Raw genomic sequence first — 19379 nt, 5'->3', positions numbered from 1 at the left:
GTTCTTTTTCCTACGTAGACATCATTTGTTATAATGATGAGCATCTTTTGGGCTATAATTATGGAAACTATTATTTTGTGCTGTGTGATGTAACTTCTAGAAATCAGCAGGCAAATAATTAAAAAAAAAGTTAAAGAACAGAGTTGCTTTTTCTATGAAAAGTCCATTTGAATTCTGTTTTTTCACTGAGGTCTTGCTTGCAGGTGGACCTTGCTTGAGGTATACAAGCTACATAGGGACTGCAGAATTTTTAATTTGTCTGCAGCTGAGAAGTTCATGTTTTTTGTTGTTGTTGCAGATTGCAGAGCAAATGCTGAAATGTACTAAAGTTTATGAACGGAGCAAACAACGTATGAAGCTCAGAGAAGTTGGCTATTCTGGACTGGGTCTGCTCCTGAATGAATCTCCACTTAGCACTTCTCTTATGAAGAACCTTTTCAACCAAATTCTGCATGCTGGTACTCAAATGTTTATTAGCTTTTCCACACAGCATATGTCCAGTATAAGTGCCTTAAACTGCAAATAGCACAAATGTGGTTAGCTAGCAAAATAGCAAACGTATATTGATAGCCATATTTTTGTACTTTTATGGCATTTTGATAGAAATGAATTTCTTTATTGTTGTAACATGTTTCTTTACTCTACAGATCCATTTGTGAATTGCAAGGACTTTTTAGCTGTGGTGCACCTGGCTCACCGAGCAGATCTCAACGTAAGAGTGGCTGCCTGTCGAAAGGTTAGTCTCCTTGTGGGGAGGGCACATTAATACTAAATAGTGGTTAGCCTATTAATAGTCTGGAAAATAATTGTGGACATTAGGATTTCTTCAGAACATTGCTCTTGTGGAGGTAGCTGCAGAGGATAAGATGCAAGTTCATCCATCTCTCTTAAATAATATGTCTATCTTCAATAATATTCCTAATGATGGCGCACCCTGAGAGAAATTGGCATCTAATGGCTAGTGAGACAGCTAGTACTATCAAAGTCAGAAGAAGACAGTTTGCAAACCTATTATCAGAACATGGGATAGATGGGAACTCTTCTTCCTGTCTAAAATCAGGCCAGCCTTGGCAGTCACTGGCTTTCTTTCTTAACAATTTTCATAGTTGTTGCAGTAAGATCTGCGCTGTTGAATGCTAATCCTACCTTTATATCTGTAGAGAGGGAGATGGCTTTGAGGAAATAGGTAAGAACTGCTGTTATATAAACAAAGAGGGCTGAAACAGTCCTTAAATCCTGGGAAACATATTGAGGCAGACTGGTTCAGACTGAATCTCTGGATTCACAGGGATATAAGAGGGATGGTAGGAAAACCACAATCTGGCATGCAAGAGTCTGTTACCAGAGCTTCTGTCAATAAAATATAGTTTTAGTTTTCTTGTGCAGTTGGTTTTTCTGGTGTGGCCTGTTCATAGGGCTGACAACATCTGGTTCCCTTCATCTATTTTTCACAGCACAATAAAGGTAGTCTGAGATGAGCATTTTTCAGTGGGTTTCTCTGTTGGTTTTGTATCTTTGGCATTCAATGCTTTCATTTTTATGATGTCTGTGCAGCCAGTATACAATAACATATACCGTATATACTCGAATATAAGCCGATCCGAGTATAAGCCGAGGTCCCCAATTTTACCCCAAAAACTGGGGTAAACTGGGGACTCGAGTATAAGCCGAGGGTGGGAAATGAGGCACCTACCGGTTGGGGAAACCCTCCCTCCCTCAGCTGAGAAGGCTGGCGGCTCCCCCGCCCCGCCCTCTCACTGCACCGGCAGGGCTTCAGTCCGGTAAAATGTGAAAAAAAGAAAAAAAAAAAAACTCGAGTATAAGCCGTATATACTCGAGTATAAGCCGAGGGGCTTAAAAAAAAAACAAACTTGAGTATAAGCCGTATAGACCCGAGTATAAGCCGAGGGGACGTTTTTCAGCACAAAAAATGTGCTGAAAAACTCGGCTTATACTCGAGTATATACGGTATTGAAATTAAATTTACTACTTTCAAAAGGACAAATGTGGGCATTGCTTAGGACTTAAATAATATTGGGATGGATCCTATAATTGGACCTCTTCTTCATGCCTCTCTGATCCCCTAATCTTTTGCTAAGGACATATCTTCATAAAGCAGCCTCCATCTTGGTCTTATTCTGATCCAAACTCTGATTCACCTGGAGAAGGAGGTCTCTAATTATCCTGCTACAAGACCTCACCCTCCCTTCTGGCCATGGGGCTCTGTGCTTCTATGGCCATTTCTGCTTTGACTGCTGGAGAAAAAGCCATACTAGCAACCAGAGTTCTTCCTTTCTTCCTTCCGTCCTTCCTTCCTTCCTTCCTTCCTTCCTTCCTTCCTTCCTTCCTCCCTCCCTCCCTCCCTCCCTCCCTCCCTCTCTCCCTCCCTGAGGGAGGAATAGCAACTTAGAAAGCATTCTATGGTTTTGCTCTTCGTACTGGTAGCATTTGCTTCTCCCTTCACCCTCACCAGGCAATCCCTATGTCCTTCTCCAACAGATGCAGGTCCTAGCTACCCTGGTTCATCTTCCTTTTATTGCGCTTTCCTTAATTTCTGGAGATCCTTTTCTTAAGAAGCTGTAGAAAGCATGCTGCTGGGAATATGGGGAAAAGCTCTGCAAAGAGCTCTAACCAAACTGATATAAAGTTAATAACAATCCATGCCCTATTCATCTAAATGGGGCTTTTCTAAAATGGTTGTCTTTAGCTTAGTGCTTACAATGTAAATTATATGCTTATTTAACGCTTCCCTGGCTAATAAGTTAGCCTTAGTTTATAAGTCTTTAACCGAAAGAATGAAAGTAGGTCTATAAGAAACTGAGAAAGTTATTTTATTTTATTTCATTCAGGAAACAAAAATAAATCTAAAACACAAAGCTTTTACTATGTATTGTATTTGAATCCATGTTTTCGGTAGCTTTTGCAAATCCTACATTCCCAACAAGATTCAGCACAACAGATTTCTCAGCAACTTGGATGGCAGGAGACATTGACTCGACTGTTCCTGAAAGAGCACGCTGATGTCAAGAATGGTGTGAGGGATACCAAAAGCGACTCTACTAAAGGAGATGACAAGCGTGCTTCTGCCAAAGACCATCAGCAGTGTCGTACTTCCAAGGCCGATGGGGAAGATGGTGCCAGTTTTGCGTCTGTCAATGGTTCTTGTGATCAGTGGAGCTTAGAAGATGGCAAATCTGTGACAGTGATTGAGGATACATCTGTGGAGGAGATGTCCTTTAGGCCTGAGGACCAGGAGGACTTGTGGCAGAAGAATCCGCATTTAAGCTTAGACCTCTCAAGTGTTGATTCTTATGAACTAGGTGACAGTGGGAGCCAGATGGCTGATAGTCTTCCCAGCACCCCTTCTCCCATTGAGAATACAAAGACATTTTCTGGACAGCTTGACAAGGAGCCAAATGCTGCAGAGGACCTGGTATTCGCTGCTGATCTTTCCTTATTTGAAATTCATGAGGTACATGGCTAAAGTTACCCTTGCTGGGTTGTTCTGATTTTTTTTAAAAATAACATGAAACAGTAAGAATTCAGTGAGACATCCCCAGCATATGTAAATACACACTTGATGCTACTGCTTTTTCCCCAAGTCTGACTGTTATCTCCATCTCGATTGCTTGAGAGTGTAAGCAGACTAGTTGTTAACCATTTTCCAGATGTGCATCTCTTGGAAGAGCCATAAATCCTCTTTTCTCCTGATACTTCAGAAATGCTTTGGTTGGAGCATTATGGTTTTTAATTTTAATTATATTTGATTGATAGATGCCATCCAAGGTTACTTTGTATAAGGTGACATATACATTTTCAGCAAATCAATATGAATGAGCGAGCGAATGAATGAATGAATGAATGAGATGCATCTTTCTTAGAACTGTCCATGCAAATTGCTCTGGGTTATTTATTTTCTTATTTTTATTTTCTTGCACTTTTGCACCTATTTTTAGGCCGCCTTTTTCAGTGTGTTTCCTTTTCTTCCTTTTAAAAAATAGTGTAAGATACGATTATATAGTTTTCTATAGTTTTCATCAGTCAAAAAAGCTGCCTATTTTCATTTTAGAAGCTGTAATACCAGCAGTTTTTAATATAAATTGTGAATCTTTTTTATGAAGTGGAATTGATCTGCTCTTTCTCAGTAAAATTACTTAGAAATGCTTACTAAAATGCTTTTCAAAAATACTGTAATCTTCTAAAATGGATGTCTGCTTTTACTAGGCATGCGAAGAAGATCTCCTTCAGCTTCTGACAGATATTTTGCTCTGTGTGATGTGGAAAGGCATCGAGAGATCAGATGATGCAGCTTGGATTGAGAAGGGTCAGGTTTTTTCTGCGCTTACCAAATTGGGCATCTCTAATGAATTACTACGACCATCAGATGAGATTAAACTCAAGTAGGTCAAATTTTTAGCTTTTCAAAATTTGTTTTTTGGAAAGAAAAAAGTGATAATGGAAAGCAGGAAAGAGGAATGATACATTGGACCTGAAGTTCATTAATGTGATCTGAATTAATAGTGTAAACACCACATACAGTATAAAGTTATTATTATTTTTTTAATAAAAAGTTTTATTTTAACATTCATATCCAATAACATATTTAATGTACCATCATATACAATTAATCGGACCTGCCCGGTCACCACCCCCTTCCTTTAACTCTCTTCCCTTCTCTACCTTCTTCTACTTTCCATGACCCTCCTCCCCTTCTCTTATCTACAACCTCTCCTCCTTCCTCCCTACTCCTTTCTTCTCCCTCTTTTATCCCTCTTCCTTTCCTCTTCCTCCTCTTCTCTTTCCTACCTCCTTCTCTCTTCTACTTCCTTCCTTCCCATCATACTGAAATGGTAGCCAGGCAGCTCCGATCTTACATTGATTATACATCTTCAATCATCTCTGTACATTAACCATCAATCCATTTTCTACCTCATCCCCCTCCCTCCTTCCCTCCTCCCCCACCCCCGGGACTTCCCAGAACCAAATACAAGGTATAAAACTAACAGTCAAAAATTAAAATACAACACAAATCATAATCCATAGTCACTCCTTAAAACCTCGACTCCCCCATCTCAGAAATTTCCAATTGAGTTCGTATTTCTTCTTCATTAAAGTACATAGTTTTTAATATCCAACCTTCATCAATCAGTACCAAAACAACGTTCCATCTTCCAATATTCACCAAGGATTCTTCTGAAATGTCTTTCTTCCTTAAGCAGTCTCTCAAGAATAGTTCATATTTCCAACTTCATTTCTTAAATTTTACTGTCCAACCTCCAAAGATAAACAATAATCCATCTTTTCATATCTTTGGTATCATTTACATACATCAAATCAGATTACAAATATTATTGTTAATCCTATATTATCCCCACAATATATCAATTGTAATAATTAAAATTTTCACTTTACCTTACTAATTATAACATTATTAAAATTACACCTATAACTTATCCAAAATATATCAGTTATAACAATTAAATTCTAGTTAACCATATAACAACTTTACATCCATCTCTCAAATATAATATTTAATCCAAATTAAATTTTACTATCTATCCTCCAAAATTAAACAATATTCCATCTTCCTATTCCTTTATACCTCAAATATATCAAATAGTACCCCTAAAATTACACATTTATATCCAAAATAAATCATTTACAAAAATTAACCATAATCATATATAATAAAATTAAACATTCTCACTCCCCTTATCTTCTATCTTACACATTTTCCACCATCTATTCACCATTCAACTTAACATCTATCGATAAATGGTTCCCAATCTTTAATACATTAGTGTAGAAATCTTATGCTTTAAAAACTGTATTAAGAAAATACTTTCTTCCTTTATAATTCACTGTTAAGCCAGCTGGAATCTCCCATCTAAAATATATCTGATGTTTCTTAAGCTCATCCACTAAAAAGGCAAATTCTTTTCTCTTTCTTAACATTTTAGGAGGAATTTCCTTCATCATTATTATATCTTGTCCTAGTATTTGAAATTTATTTTTATAAAATGCTTGCAAAATTCCATACCTAATCTTCTTATTTGTAAAATAAATAACCACATCTCTCGGTAAACACTTCTGCCTTGCCAACCAAGAATTAACACGATAAATTTTTTCAATATTAACTTCAAAATCTTCTGGTTCCACTCCATCTATCTGAGCAAAGGCCTGAATAAAAATCTCTTTCAAATTTTCTTCCTTACATTCTTTTAATCCTCTCACCCTTATAGCATATTCCATTAATTTATATTGTAATATAACCCTTTCTTCATCTGCCCTATCTACCTTAACCTGAATATCGTCTATTTTATTTTCTAAATTCAAATTAATTTGAACTTCATCTATTTTCCTTTGCAAATCTAAATTAATTTGGTTAATTTCTTCCAGTCTTTCCTCTGTTTGAATACTAGATAGCAATAATGGGTTAATTGATTCCTTTAATTTTTTCATCTCCCTCCTCTGTTCTTCCACCATATCTTTAAAATCCAATATTTCTTTCTCCATTTCATCAAATTTTTGATCTATTTCTGAAAGATGAACCTCCATAGCAAAGGTAAGTGGAACCCACCCCTGCCTCAAATGACATTTTGAGCCCTGAGTCCTCTACAAGATGGTCCAAATATTCAGAGATTGAATATTTTCCCCTTTGTGAGAAGAGTCCAATGTACGTGTGCAAAATAATTATACGTATACTAACTGCATTTAAGTTCATCAGAAACTAGCTTCTTGTGTTTTCACAAATCAGACATTTTAGACCCAGAAACTGAGTGAATATTTATTTTGCTTGCTTCCTCCCATTTCCTATTTAAAGGCATGCTAACACAAAAGCTTCTTTAATTTTTGTGTTATATTTAACAAATACAGAATTTCAGACATGGCAATAATATCAGGAGCAAAATGTACAAATAGGCATTTATATAACTTAAAGATCAGACTGCCAGTAAGCATTTTGAGGTAATCAAACTCAGTTTATAGTTCTACAGAAGTTTCAAAAAGTTTAAAGAGTTCCACCCCTTTTCTGATTTATCATCAGAAATAGATGTTTGAATCTAAAGCTGTCAAAGGGCTTCAGAGCAACTGTGGGCATACATTCCAGGAATGTCTGCTAGGCCTTCTCTCCCTAAAGGAGCTACACATTTTTCTTCTAGAAAACAGGCATTTGAGTTAAGGAGGTGCTGACAGGAGAGGAGAGGCAGCTTCTGTAAACAGTTTAGTTTTGCTGGACCCCCTTTCCTCTATCAGCCCATGCCAGTTCTTCTCATTTGGAGATTCACCAGAATATGATAATTCACTTTTTAGGGTGTGCAAGGCAAAAATGGAATGGGTAAAAATCGATTTATGTATTTATTTTTGTATTAAATTTATTGGTCATCCACCTTACTGTGTAGCTACTCTGGGCGGCTTAGAACAATAGAATAAAAATTATAAAACATGTAAATATAACAATAAAACATAATGAAAGTTCAGCAATATGAATTAAAAGATGGGCAGGGAAGGAGCCGGAGGCATGGGGTGAGATGGGGGTCTGCTGTTTGTCTAATAGCCACCTCCAGTGTGGTATTCTCGTATTGGGTCACAAGGGCAACTGGCAGAGCCAGGTCTTTCAGGCTCGTATAAAAAGGCAGGAGGATAGGGGCTTTTTGGCTCGACAAAAGCAGTCCATTAAAACAATTGGACTTTCCTCTGGGAACTCTTCTGTTTGACAATCCAGAGTGATTGATTTGAAAATTAAGATAGAACATAACTTTGTGTAACAACAAATAACTAGACTATTTCACAGAATATAATTTGTTGGTTGCTGTGACAAAAGCTAGATAATAACATTGTTGGGTTTAGCTCTGTTTTCCTGCTGCCTTTCCATCAGTAATTAAAATTCACAAAAGTTGCTTATTTTGTGCCACCTCTTTCTCTATAACTTAGTTTGCTAGAGAAGATGCTGGAGTGGGCAGTCACTGACACAAGAGAAGCCAAATCCCTCCCAGTGCATGCTGAAAATGCTTTCCGGCTCTTGTTCATCGTTCAGGATTTCCTGCAAGCAGAAGGTCTCGTGAATTCAAGACTCTGGACAGAAAAGGTCAGTATGAAACTATAGAAAAAGCTTTGGAAAGATGCCAATTATCAGGGGCCATTGCTTAGTACGTTTTCATCCTCTTTGAAAATACAAGAAATTGATTTGAAAGGCTACGTTTAAATCTACATGGATTTATCTTCAAATATTATTGGAGTATTTAGTAAATTTTCTAAGAATAATTTTTCCAAATTTAATTTTTAAGTGTAAGTTTTAAAAACTTAAGGATTCATCAAGAAATACATTTTAAGGTTGAATCAAAGATTTTGTGAGGAAGAAATTATACACCGATAACAAATGTTGCTGTTTGGCAATTTCTATTCTCAGCTTGACATTTACCTTAAAATTACAAAGCTTCTGTGAAATGAACAGTTGAATTATTTCACCAATATACTTTTCCCAGTTTTCCCCACTCCCTCCTTTTAGGTGACAGGGTTGTTCATAAGTAGACCTGACTATACTAGTTACGATCTGTGTCTGCAAGTCAGTCTTGATTTGTTGCGATTATCCAGACAAATCCATGCCACTTTCTTGGCAACATTTTTGGAAGTGATTTTACTGTTGCCTCCTTCTTAGTGGTAAGAGCTATTGACCCCAAAGTCACCCAATGATTTTCCATTATGGATAGCGGGGATTATTGGCCATCTCAGTCCCTGCCCAACAATACTGTACTCACTGCTTTATCACATTGGCTTCAGACACGACACCATGTGACTCTTCACCTTCAAAAGTTTATCCAGATGTGGAAAAAAATAAGGATCACTTTTCTGTAAGGTAAAGGTAAAGGTTCCCCTCGCACATACGTGCTAGTCGTTGCCGATTCTAGGGGGCGGTGCTCATCTCCATTTCAAAACCGAAGAGCCAGTGCCATCCGAAGACATCTCTGTGGTCATGTGGCCGGCATGACTCAACGCCAAAGGCGCACGGAACGCTGTTACCTTCCCACCAAAGGTGGTCCCTATTTTTTCTACTTGCATTTTTATGTGCTTTCGAAACTGTAGGTTGGCAGAAGCTGGAACAAGTAACGGGAGCTCACCCCGTTATACGGCAGCACTAGGGATTTGAACCGCTGAGCTGCCGACCTTTCGATCGACAAGCTCAACATCCTAGCCCCTGAGCCACCGTGTCCCCTCACTTTTCTCTAGCAAGGGTTTAACCAAAAAAAAAAATTGCTAACTCTTCTAAACATCAACAAATGATAGTAAAATCTATCAAAATACTCCCATTGTCAAATAATCAAACTCAGGTCATTCTAATTCTATAGTAGTTTTCCTCAATCATTAGATAGTTTTAATAGTGAGAGAATAGAAACATTTTAAAATAACATAATTGAACATTATACCTTCTTGTGTCATGGGCCGTGCATACAATGTTCCTCAGTTGACATTCTGAACTTTTTTTGGTCTTAATTCTGGATTTAATTCTGCGTAGCTTTTGGAAGAACTGGTGACGCTCATGGATACTTTGTCAATCTGGTACTCTTCTGCCCCAGAAAATGTGAAGCTGTATCAAGTACAGATCCAGCTGCTTCTTGGATTCATTGGACAAGATAATTTACAGGTGTGTTACATTATTGAAGGTTTCTGTGCACAAATATGGTAAAAATTGATTTTCTTTTGGAAAAAAATATGTTCTGGCAAATTTGGCGCTTGAACATCCTTACTTTACTTCTCTCCCCTCCCCCCACTTAATACACAAATAAAAGAGAACTTTGGTATTTGGATGGATTTAAAGTATAATTGATCAATATATAAATGTATGAGAATGTCTAAATACAATCTAGGAAAAAAATATCAGCTTCTGCTTTTTCTGATTAGAATATGTCATTGTACAAACCATGGTCCCCTTCTTTTGTTTAGGCCACTGATTTATTTCAAATGATAAATGTCCTTTATATTAATTCTAACAACCCGGGGAGAAATTGTGAACCCAAGCTTCATCATAGTATTTTCTTCATAGTAAATCATAGTTTATCATTAGTTTAAAATGTCTTTTTTTAGCCTAACTTCCTCATAGAGATATTGAAAGGATTCAGGAAGAAGCTGTATATATTTCCGAGACTTTTCGGAAGAAGGCTTGAATATAAATATTAATAAACAATCAATGCATTGTATGTTGAGAATATGCTAATAATGAATATATAATTAGGATGCACTAATAAATGCTTTTGATATATCTTAATTTTATTGAGTTGTGCTTTCATGGTTATCATAACAACAATTAATAAGACCTGAACCAACTAAAAGTCCAACTAAATATTTGGGAGCCCTGTGTGCAGTGCCTTGAGTTATAAAGAGGAAAGGCAAATGTAGGTTTTCCCCTTATGGAATAATATGCTTCCTGCTCTACTTAATTTATCTTGGGACAATGATATCAAATGAGAACCAGCAAACTGCAAAACAAAGCATCAGCTTGAAATACTACCTGAAGTTTCAGTAATACCTCTAGAGCACAGTAATGCTTTTGGAAAGCCTTCAACACAGTGCCTGGTATGTTTTCTATTAAGTGAGTGTTTTGGGATTGGCTATGGCTATCATCAAAAGCACTTCATGATAGTCCCTATAGTATGCTCTCAAAATTTCAAATGTGCCCCTGGACCCCAAAGTGTATGGGATTTGAAGAGATGCAAGTAGAGAATTGAAATACCTTTTGGGGAAAAAGTATAACTTAAATTATCTGTATTGGTCGAGTATTATTTTTCTTCCCGTTTGCCCCTGCTCCAGGTTTGTGCAATGGCTGCAGCCAAGCTTAACACCCTCCTTCAGACCAAAGTACTTGACCACCAAGCAGAATCCTGTTACCTGCTGGGAAAACTGGAAGGCATCCTGAGCAGATCAATCCAAGAAAAGACTGAAACTTACTCCTTCTTGATCCCTCTAGTTCGAACTCTTATTTCCAAAATATATGACCTTCTGTTCATGAACTTGCACTTGCCTTCCTTGCCTTCTACTAATGGAAGCCCTTCCTTTTTTGAGGATTTCCAGGACTATTGCAGAACTGATGAATGGAAAGCTTACATTGCTAAATATGTAAGTTATGATTTCTTAAAATGTTTTTTCTCTCCAAAAAGAAGAGCGTGTGTTAATCTTCTTATCCTTCATGAACTAGATTATCCCTAATATGAAGCAGTACGAGCTCAGCATTTTCAGTGATGGCCATGAACATATGGCACTGTATTGGAAGGATTGCTTTGAGGCACTAATGGTCAACATCCATAAACGGGAACGAGAAAGAGGAGAAAGCAAGCTCAGATTTCAGGTAAAATCTGAGTGACTGTCTCAGGAGTTTGCCTGAGCAAGAAAATCATGCGAGGATTAACATGACCAAAATTGAGTCTAGAACATATGTTACTAAGTGGTAAATTTTTAAATTGAGTTTTGCCCCGTTTTATGATTTTTCTTGCCACATTTGTTAAGTGAATCATTGTAGTTTTAAATTAATAACATGGTTGTTAAGTGAATGAGGCTTCTTCATTGTCTTTGCTTGTTAGAAAGTCACAATATATGATCACATGACCCTGGGACACGGTAATTGTCATATATATGAAGCAGTTGTCAAGCATCTGAATGTAAATCACATGACCATGGGGATGTAGCCGTCAGCAGTGAAAAAATGGTCATAAGTATTTTTTTGTGTGCCGTTGTAACTTCAAACAGACACTAAATGAACTGTTTTAAGTCAAGGACTACCTGTATTTTGAGACTGGGTTCTGTAGGACATAATAATAATAATAATAATAATAATAATAATAATAATAATAATAATAATAATAATAATAATAATAATAATAATAATTATTATTATTATTATTATTATTATTATTATTATTATTATTATTATTATTATTATTATTATTTAATTTTTACACCACCCTTCTCCCGAAGGACTCAGGGCAGTGAACAGGCAGATAAAATAATACAATACCAACCTGCCTTCCATTGAGGACCTGTATACTGCACGAATCAAGAAGAGGGCCGTGAAAATATTTGCAGATCCCTCGCATCCTGGACATAAACTGTTTCAACTCCTACCCTCAAAACGACGCTATAGAGCACTGCACACCAGAACAACTAGACACAAGAACAGTTTTTTCCCGAAGGCCATCACTCTGCTAAACAAATAATTCCCTCAACACTGTCAGACTATTTACTGAATCTGCACTACTATTAATCGTCTCATAGTTCCCATCACCAATCTCTTTCCACTTATGACTGTATGACTATAACTTGTTGCTGGCAATCCTTATGATTTATATTGATATATTGATCATCAATTGTGTTGTAAATGTTGTACCTTGATGAACGTATCTTTTCTTTTATGTACACTGAGAGCATATGCACCAAGACAAATTCCTTGTGTGTCCAATCACACTTGGCCAATAAAATTCTATTCTATTCTATTCTATTCTATTCTATTCTATTCTATTCTATTCTATTCTATTCTATTCTATTCTATTCTATTCTATTCTAATATATTACAATAAAAATACTCTTTAAAAAACTTATTCAATATGGCCTAAATTTAAAATACAATACAAAATATAAAATAAACCCCAATAAAATCCATATTTAAAAACCCTATTTAAGCCAGTCCTGCTCGGAAGAATAGATACGTCTTCAGCTCACGGCGAAAGGTCCGGAGGTCAGGAAGTTGTCAAAGTCCTGGGGGAAGCTCATTCCAGAGGGTAGGTGCCCCCACAGAGAAGGACATGGTGTCAACCATTTCTCTTTCATCAATATTGTATCTTTGACAGTGAAGGGAAGGAAATCTAACACTAATTCTCCTTTGGCTGATGTTGGAATCAATTTTTCATATAAAGGTTTGCCTGGGGTACGTTTGTTTTTTTGACTGGTGAGTGGTGATGCACAAAGTTATATTTTTTTATCCGGCTAATGACTCAAAAAAAAAACAACCACTTGCTTCTATATATTATATGCAATTTGGATTATTTTTGTTATTACAATAAGCTCTCATGCAACAGGTTTTTCAAGTCCTTTGTTCTAGCCTTCCTAAACACTTCTTTAAGATTTATTATGTTTCTGTCTCTAGGAATTTTTTGTAGAGCCATTTAACCGGAGGGCACGGCAGGAGAACATGCGTTACAATGGAATGCTAAAACAGTTAAATAATCAGCACACAACAACTCTGAGACAGTGGAGAGTTGCCAAACTTTACCTTTCCTGTGAACAAGGCCCCTGGGCTGAAAGGTATGGGAAATCAGCATGTTTTCTTTCTCCTAGAAGCATATTTTACCTTTTATGGAGCAAGACCTGTGGCTGAAGAATAAAGAGAAAGAAAATCCTGGACTTTTTTATGGCGCATTTTGGGATCTGATGGCAGCATAGTTAGTTTTCCAGAGTGGGCAGAAGTTGGAGTGCTTGTTGACTTGCAATAATTTGGCGATAGTTCATTCCCTGTTACTCACCCACAGTAGAAGCAAAATAACTCTCCTCTTCCTACTTAAATGATATTGCTTGTGATAGCACACAATAAATTCTCAACTTCTGATACCTGGAACAAATTCCTGGGCTCAAGTTATAATTTATATATTATAACTTGCCATTTAATTTATTCATGTCTCCCTCTCTCTCTTTCTCCAGTTGATTAAACTTAGCATTTCCCCAACTAGATGGATCTTCATGATTCTCCTGGAACAGTATGGAGACAAAAATTGTGAAAAAGAAAATCTAATTGCTGCAATTTTTTTAAAAAAATCTTGTATTCATGCTTCTCATTCTTTTCAGTACGAACAGTAACATCGCATGTCTAATCTTGTTCAATTTCTTTTGGTATATTCCTTTCATCAGGAAGCCGAATCTCACTCACTGGAAACTTTCAAATGTGGAAAATTATTCACGAATGAGGCTAAAATTAATACAAAATTACAATTTCAACTCTCACCAGGAGGCTAGTGCCCTGAGGGATAATCTAGGTGAGGCAAATTGGCTATGATGCTTGTTAGCTATTGATTTAGCTCTTTAAATATTCAATCCTGATTTCTCACTGACCTTTTAATTTCTTTCAATTGTAGAAAATTCTATTTTCTGTTCGTGTTAAAAGTGTTCCTTTTCTGATCAAATCACCTTTTTCTTATATATTAAAATTACAATATAATATAAATAGAATCAGGTGACTTATAGGATTTTTTCTATTGTATTGGTAGCCCAGTAGACAAACAGAAACCAATTTTTTGGTGCGGTTTTTTTTCGGACTTGAAGGAAATAGGCTCAAGCCTGTATGAAATAACCCAGAATGATTTTATTGAATGAAATTAGAATTAATTAAGAGAGTTAACAGAGAAGAGTATGCTAATCTACATCCTTTCAGTATGTCAGAAACCTTAAGAATGGCAGTAGTTGGACCCCAAAGCCAGTAATTGTCGGTGTCTTCCCAGAACTTTGGGTCTAACATCAACATTCTTAAAAGAGAGGGGTTATAAAGATCACGCATGAAGATGCCTTGGTAGCCTACTTTATCAGGGATTTAATGTAACTTTAGATAGTGGAATCTTTGCCAAAGATTTATCCGGTAGCTTTTGCCAATTACTTATACTTTTATCTCTAGAGAAAACAGAATCTCTAGCAGGCAGCATCTGCCAATATTAAGTGAACCTTCTTTTGTGTGAAGATTCTTCTTAGGTAGTTATTGTTCTCCCTCCTCTTGGAGGATGTTAGATTAGGGAGCCCATGTTGTCTTTATCTTAATGGCTACGAGTAAGAATGTAGATGAGCAAGCATTGATAATACGATATTGTAGTTCACAAAGCTCTGCTAAGTAACTTCTCTTAAAGACACATATGTGGAGGAATACATAAAGCACTTCAGCTAGTACAGTAATCCTTTCTGCATGTGCAGAGAGAGCATTGCATTGATGCCAATGTTATAGACTAATAGACTTGGAAGAGACTTTGGAGGTCTTCTAGTCCAACCCCCTACTCAAGCAGGAGACCCTATACCATTTCAGTCTCTTCTTAAAATCCTCCAGTGTTGGAGCACCCACAACCTCTGGAGGTAAATTGTTCCATTGATTAATTGTTCTAATTGTCAGGAAATTTCTCCTTAGTTCTATGAGTTTTTCATGTTTATTTTACCCATTTATTTATGTAATTCAATGTTCTTCATGTTTATTTTATTCATTGAGATAGAGGCTTGATTAGCGTGTAAAGTGAAGTTGATTTGTTTAATTGAAAATTCTCAATTCATATTTCAAGGAGTATTACAGATGCCACCATCAAGGGAAGCTTTGCTTCTGGAGGCAGTGAAGCAAGTAAAAGTCAATGATATGGAAGATGATATACTTGAACTGCCAGATGAAGATCCAACATCCAGTACAAATATGTATGTAGAAGAGTATGTGAATTCAGAACCAAGTTCCAAAGAGTATGGCTGCAACATATTGTGGGCATGCTTTTCAGGATTTTTTTTTAAACCTGTCTCCACATTCAAATTCAGACATGAATATACATGAAATGGAAATATCTTTCTTTTTAAACTTGGAATGAAACAGTCCACCTAATTTGATGGTTAGAATGTTTAAAGTTAGCTGCATTCTGATAGATCAAAATTTGTTTCATTCCAAAAAAAATCTTTCAAAATATTTTAAAACTACTAATAAGAAAACAGATTGTCAAGGAAACAAATACTTTTAATGTTTCATATCATGAGTTTTAAAAATATAATTAAAAAATTAAATATAATATCCTTTGTCATTTTTTTACATTCAAACACATTTATTTATTTATTTATTTGCAACTTGCCTACTCTTTTACTTTATTCTTATATGCAGATATTTTATTTCAAGAACCACATGCTCAAACTTCTTCTAATTATATAAAAGATCTAAATAAAATATATTTTTCGAATTATGTTTAGCATCTCTCGTGCTGGTAATCTGATAAATAAGTTCTCACTGTTCGTAACTTAGAAATGAGAAATTCGTTACGGGATCAAACTTTCCTTTATTCATGGTTTTCTCTTCTTAAGAAGTGTTTTCTCTCTGTTGTCATATGTTTAAGGTATAGATCAAAAACATTGCTAATCCTACTTGAGACTAATCAGGCTTCTTATTAATTAGTACTTGGTGGTGGATAATTTATATAAGATATCTTTAAGAGGTTCAAATACTAATTATTTTGTAAGAAATGCTGATGCCCTTTTTTGGTAATTTTTGTATTATCCAGCTAATCAAGCCGATCATTTGATATTTCTGCTTCAGGGATGAAAAAGAAGAACAGGGTCAAAAAGAAAAACTTGTGCTCGCGGAAGACTGTGAACTTATTACAATAACAAATATAATATCTGGCAGGCTGGAGGTCACTACACAACACATTTACTTCTATGATGGCAGCATTGAAAAAGAAGAAGGTAAGATCTTTGGACTTCTGTTGCATCACTCTCTGTTATACATAGGTAATCCTTATTAATCACATTTTAATAATACTTGAGTTATAACAGTTCATTTAGTGACTGTTCAAAGTTACAATGGCACTGAAAAAATGCAGTTTTTCACAGTTACAACTATTGCAAAATCCCCATGGCCATGGAATCAAAATTCAGGTGCTTGGCAACTGACTCATATTTATGACGGTGGCAGTGTCCTAGGGTCATGTGATCTCCTTTTGTGACCTCCTGACAAACAAAGTCAATGGGGAAGCCAGATTCATTTAACAAGCTGGTTACTAACTGAACAACTGCAGTGATTCACCTAATGTGTGGCAATAAAGGTCAAAAAACGGGGCAAAATTCACTTAACAAATGTTTCACTTAGCAACAAAAATTTGGGCTCAATTGTGCTCATAAGTCAAGTACTACCTGTAGTTAATTGGCTACATATACTCCTTCATACTGGAATGAATTTCTGGAAGAAAGATTTCAAATGCTTGATAATCTAGAATTCTCCATTTGCATGTGGAGAAAAATATTGCTGATTGCCCAACCTTCCCCTAGGTTCTGGGGATCATTAATCTTTTGTGGTTGATGATTTGGGGGATATAACATGAGTACTTTCTCAAAATGGCTGCCATGGTAAACATTCATTTATAAGAAAGCAGTTTGAAAGTGCTCCCCACCCCTTTTCCAGCCTCTCACAATGCAGTCTCACACTTCAGCTTACCTTTATCTGCTTTATGGGTGTATAAATTCTTTGGAGGGGATGGGGGGGGAGGCAGATTTATTTTTCGTTTGTTCTTTTTTTTATGGATTACAACTATTTTAGAATTTATGCTACAGTTCTTGTTCGTTTCATATCTTGTTTCATAACTGAATTGTTGATCAATATTACTATTGATTTTCAGTGACAGGGAACTACTATATAAAACGGTAGTTTGAAATGACATGATCCTGACGCCTCTGGTTGCTCAGTCCTGCTACGATTTTAGCAAGGTTTCTATTTTGGCTCATTCCAATTGGCATTTTTTACTTTTCCAACCATGTTACCAGATCTTCTTGATTTTCATAATTATCATATACCTTCTCTTTGAATATAGTTAAGAATAAACTGAAATTCTTCTTCTATATCCAGGTATAGGTTTTGATTTTAAATGGCCTCTTTCTCAAATTCGAGAGATTCACTTACGCCGTTATAATCTGAGGAGGTCGGCTTTGGAGATCTTCTTTATTGACCAGACTAATTATTTCCTTAACTTTAAAAAGGAGGTATGCAATTTTACATGTTTCTTGTGCAGAATACCTTGAGAGAAATCCCTAAAACGTCATTTTCATCACTGGATGACTTTGGCCAGTGATCTGCGAACAGATGAATGGGTTCAATTCAATAATATTCCTGACTGTGCTAAAAATGAACCCAGCTTGGATGGTGAAGTAATTGAAACGTTTTGTTTCATATTAGGATTTTAGGTGCATATTTAACTTATTTTTGTGATCAGCTGACATGTTTAATAATGAAAGCCAAACTATCTAATTTAAATACCATGTTTTATGCAGGTATGCTTAAAAGAAAACGAACATTGGTTTTAACGTCTTCCTTGAGCATATACCCTTCTTCAACACTTAATGTAGTGGGCCATCAGTGCTGGAGATGACAAATGTTGAGGCAAAACTCCCTTAAATAATGTAGTAGCATTTATTGAAATGCATGAGAATTTATTACAGTAAAATGATAAATTGAATTGCATGGATTAGCCCCACAATCAGATTGCCAAAATAAGCAAGCCCAAATGTGAAAATAGGGAAATTCTGATAATGTTATTCAATAAATTAACCTATGTACTTCTTCGTTGTAGACAAGAAACAGAGTATATAGCCGAATTCTGTCTCTGTGTTCTCAAAATATTAGTGGGACCAGATCTCCCCAAGAATTATTCAAAACTTCTGGATTGACTCAGGTAGGATAATAAACTGAATGGTGGGAACATTAAAAATAATTCATGTCTCTTTTTGCTTGGAATAATAGCTCCCTCAGCTGGTGTCTGAGGTAATTTTAAAAATACAGATAAATGTAATATTTAAACGATAACTTCTATTTCTGCTTCTATTCTCTATTAAAAACAATTTGTCTCTTGAAGAGTACAATAAACTTTAACTTGTGATGTATATAGGATGAAATCTATTTCCGTCCTCACGATGACTAAACTAATATTAGTTTTATTTTACACAACCTCATCCTACATAGAGCATTCTGCTGCAAATCCCATTTGTTGGATTATATAGGAAAGCAACAATAATATGAATTAAAAAATAATAATTTTCCTGGTTATATGGCTCTAGTTCTATATGGGCTGTAGGAGGAGGGTGACATAAAAATATGAATAAACATGAATGCTGCTTTAAGTTTACTGTTTTGTTTGCTTGAATTATATTAAAATCCATCACTAACTCTTTTTACACAATATTAGCTTCAACGTTGGGTTTTCTTTATTTAGAAATGGGTGAACAGGGAAATATCCAATTTTGATTACCTCATTCAGTTAAATACTATGGCAGGACGAACCTACAATGATCTTGCACAATATCCTGTTGTAAGTATTATTTATGTCCATTGTTTCTGACTAGACAATATTATATTTTATCAAAAAACAAATGTGAGATTTGAAGAATGTTCTCCTTTTTGTTCCAGTTTCCATGGATCCTGCAGGATTATACTTCAGAAGAATTGGATTTGAATAATCCTGCAGTGTTTCGGGATTTGTCTAAACCTATTGGTGTAGCGAATGAAAAGAATGTGAGAGCTGTAAAGGAAAGGTATTTCTTTTGAAATAATCATTTAATTGATGTCCTTATAATGGATCTGCTTCTTCTTAATGTTCACAGTTAATGTTCACGCTTCCATCTAGTAAGTGGAA

At 35.9% G+C, this 19379-nt stretch overlaps 1 protein-coding gene across 4 annotated transcripts in view; it reads left to right on the top strand.

Moving 5' to 3' along the window:
* Positions 1–19379, top strand: part of NBEAL1 (neurobeachin like 1) — a 112834-nt gene that overhangs the window by 66639 nt on the left and 26816 nt on the right. For all 4 annotated transcript variants that reach the window (XM_058186923.1, XM_058186949.1, XM_058186932.1 and 1 more), the window contains 16 exons: positions 299–458; positions 648–736; positions 2918–3472; positions 4225–4400; positions 7933–8086; positions 9512–9640; positions 10804–11109; positions 11189–11338; positions 13130–13287; positions 13888–14012; positions 15291–15417; positions 16295–16443; positions 17600–17733; positions 18321–18422; positions 18960–19055; positions 19154–19278. In XM_058186923.1, coding sequence (XP_058042906.1) covers positions 299–458; positions 648–736; positions 2918–3472; positions 4225–4400; positions 7933–8086; positions 9512–9640; positions 10804–11109; positions 11189–11338; positions 13130–13287; positions 13888–14012; positions 15291–15417; positions 16295–16443; positions 17600–17733; positions 18321–18422; positions 18960–19055; positions 19154–19278 — 2735 coding nt within the window. The remainder of the gene's footprint in view (positions 1–298; positions 459–647; positions 737–2917; positions 3473–4224; positions 4401–7932; positions 8087–9511; positions 9641–10803; positions 11110–11188; positions 11339–13129; positions 13288–13887; positions 14013–15290; positions 15418–16294; positions 16444–17599; positions 17734–18320; positions 18423–18959; positions 19056–19153; positions 19279–19379) is intronic.

The sequence above is a fragment of the Ahaetulla prasina genome, chromosome 1 (assembly GCF_028640845.1).
Source record: "Ahaetulla prasina isolate Xishuangbanna chromosome 1, ASM2864084v1, whole genome shotgun sequence".
NCBI lineage: Eukaryota > Metazoa > Chordata > Lepidosauria > Squamata > Colubridae > Ahaetulla > Ahaetulla prasina.
The sequence above is the reverse complement of the archived record's forward strand: the minus strand, read 5'-3'. Positions and strand labels throughout refer to the sequence as shown.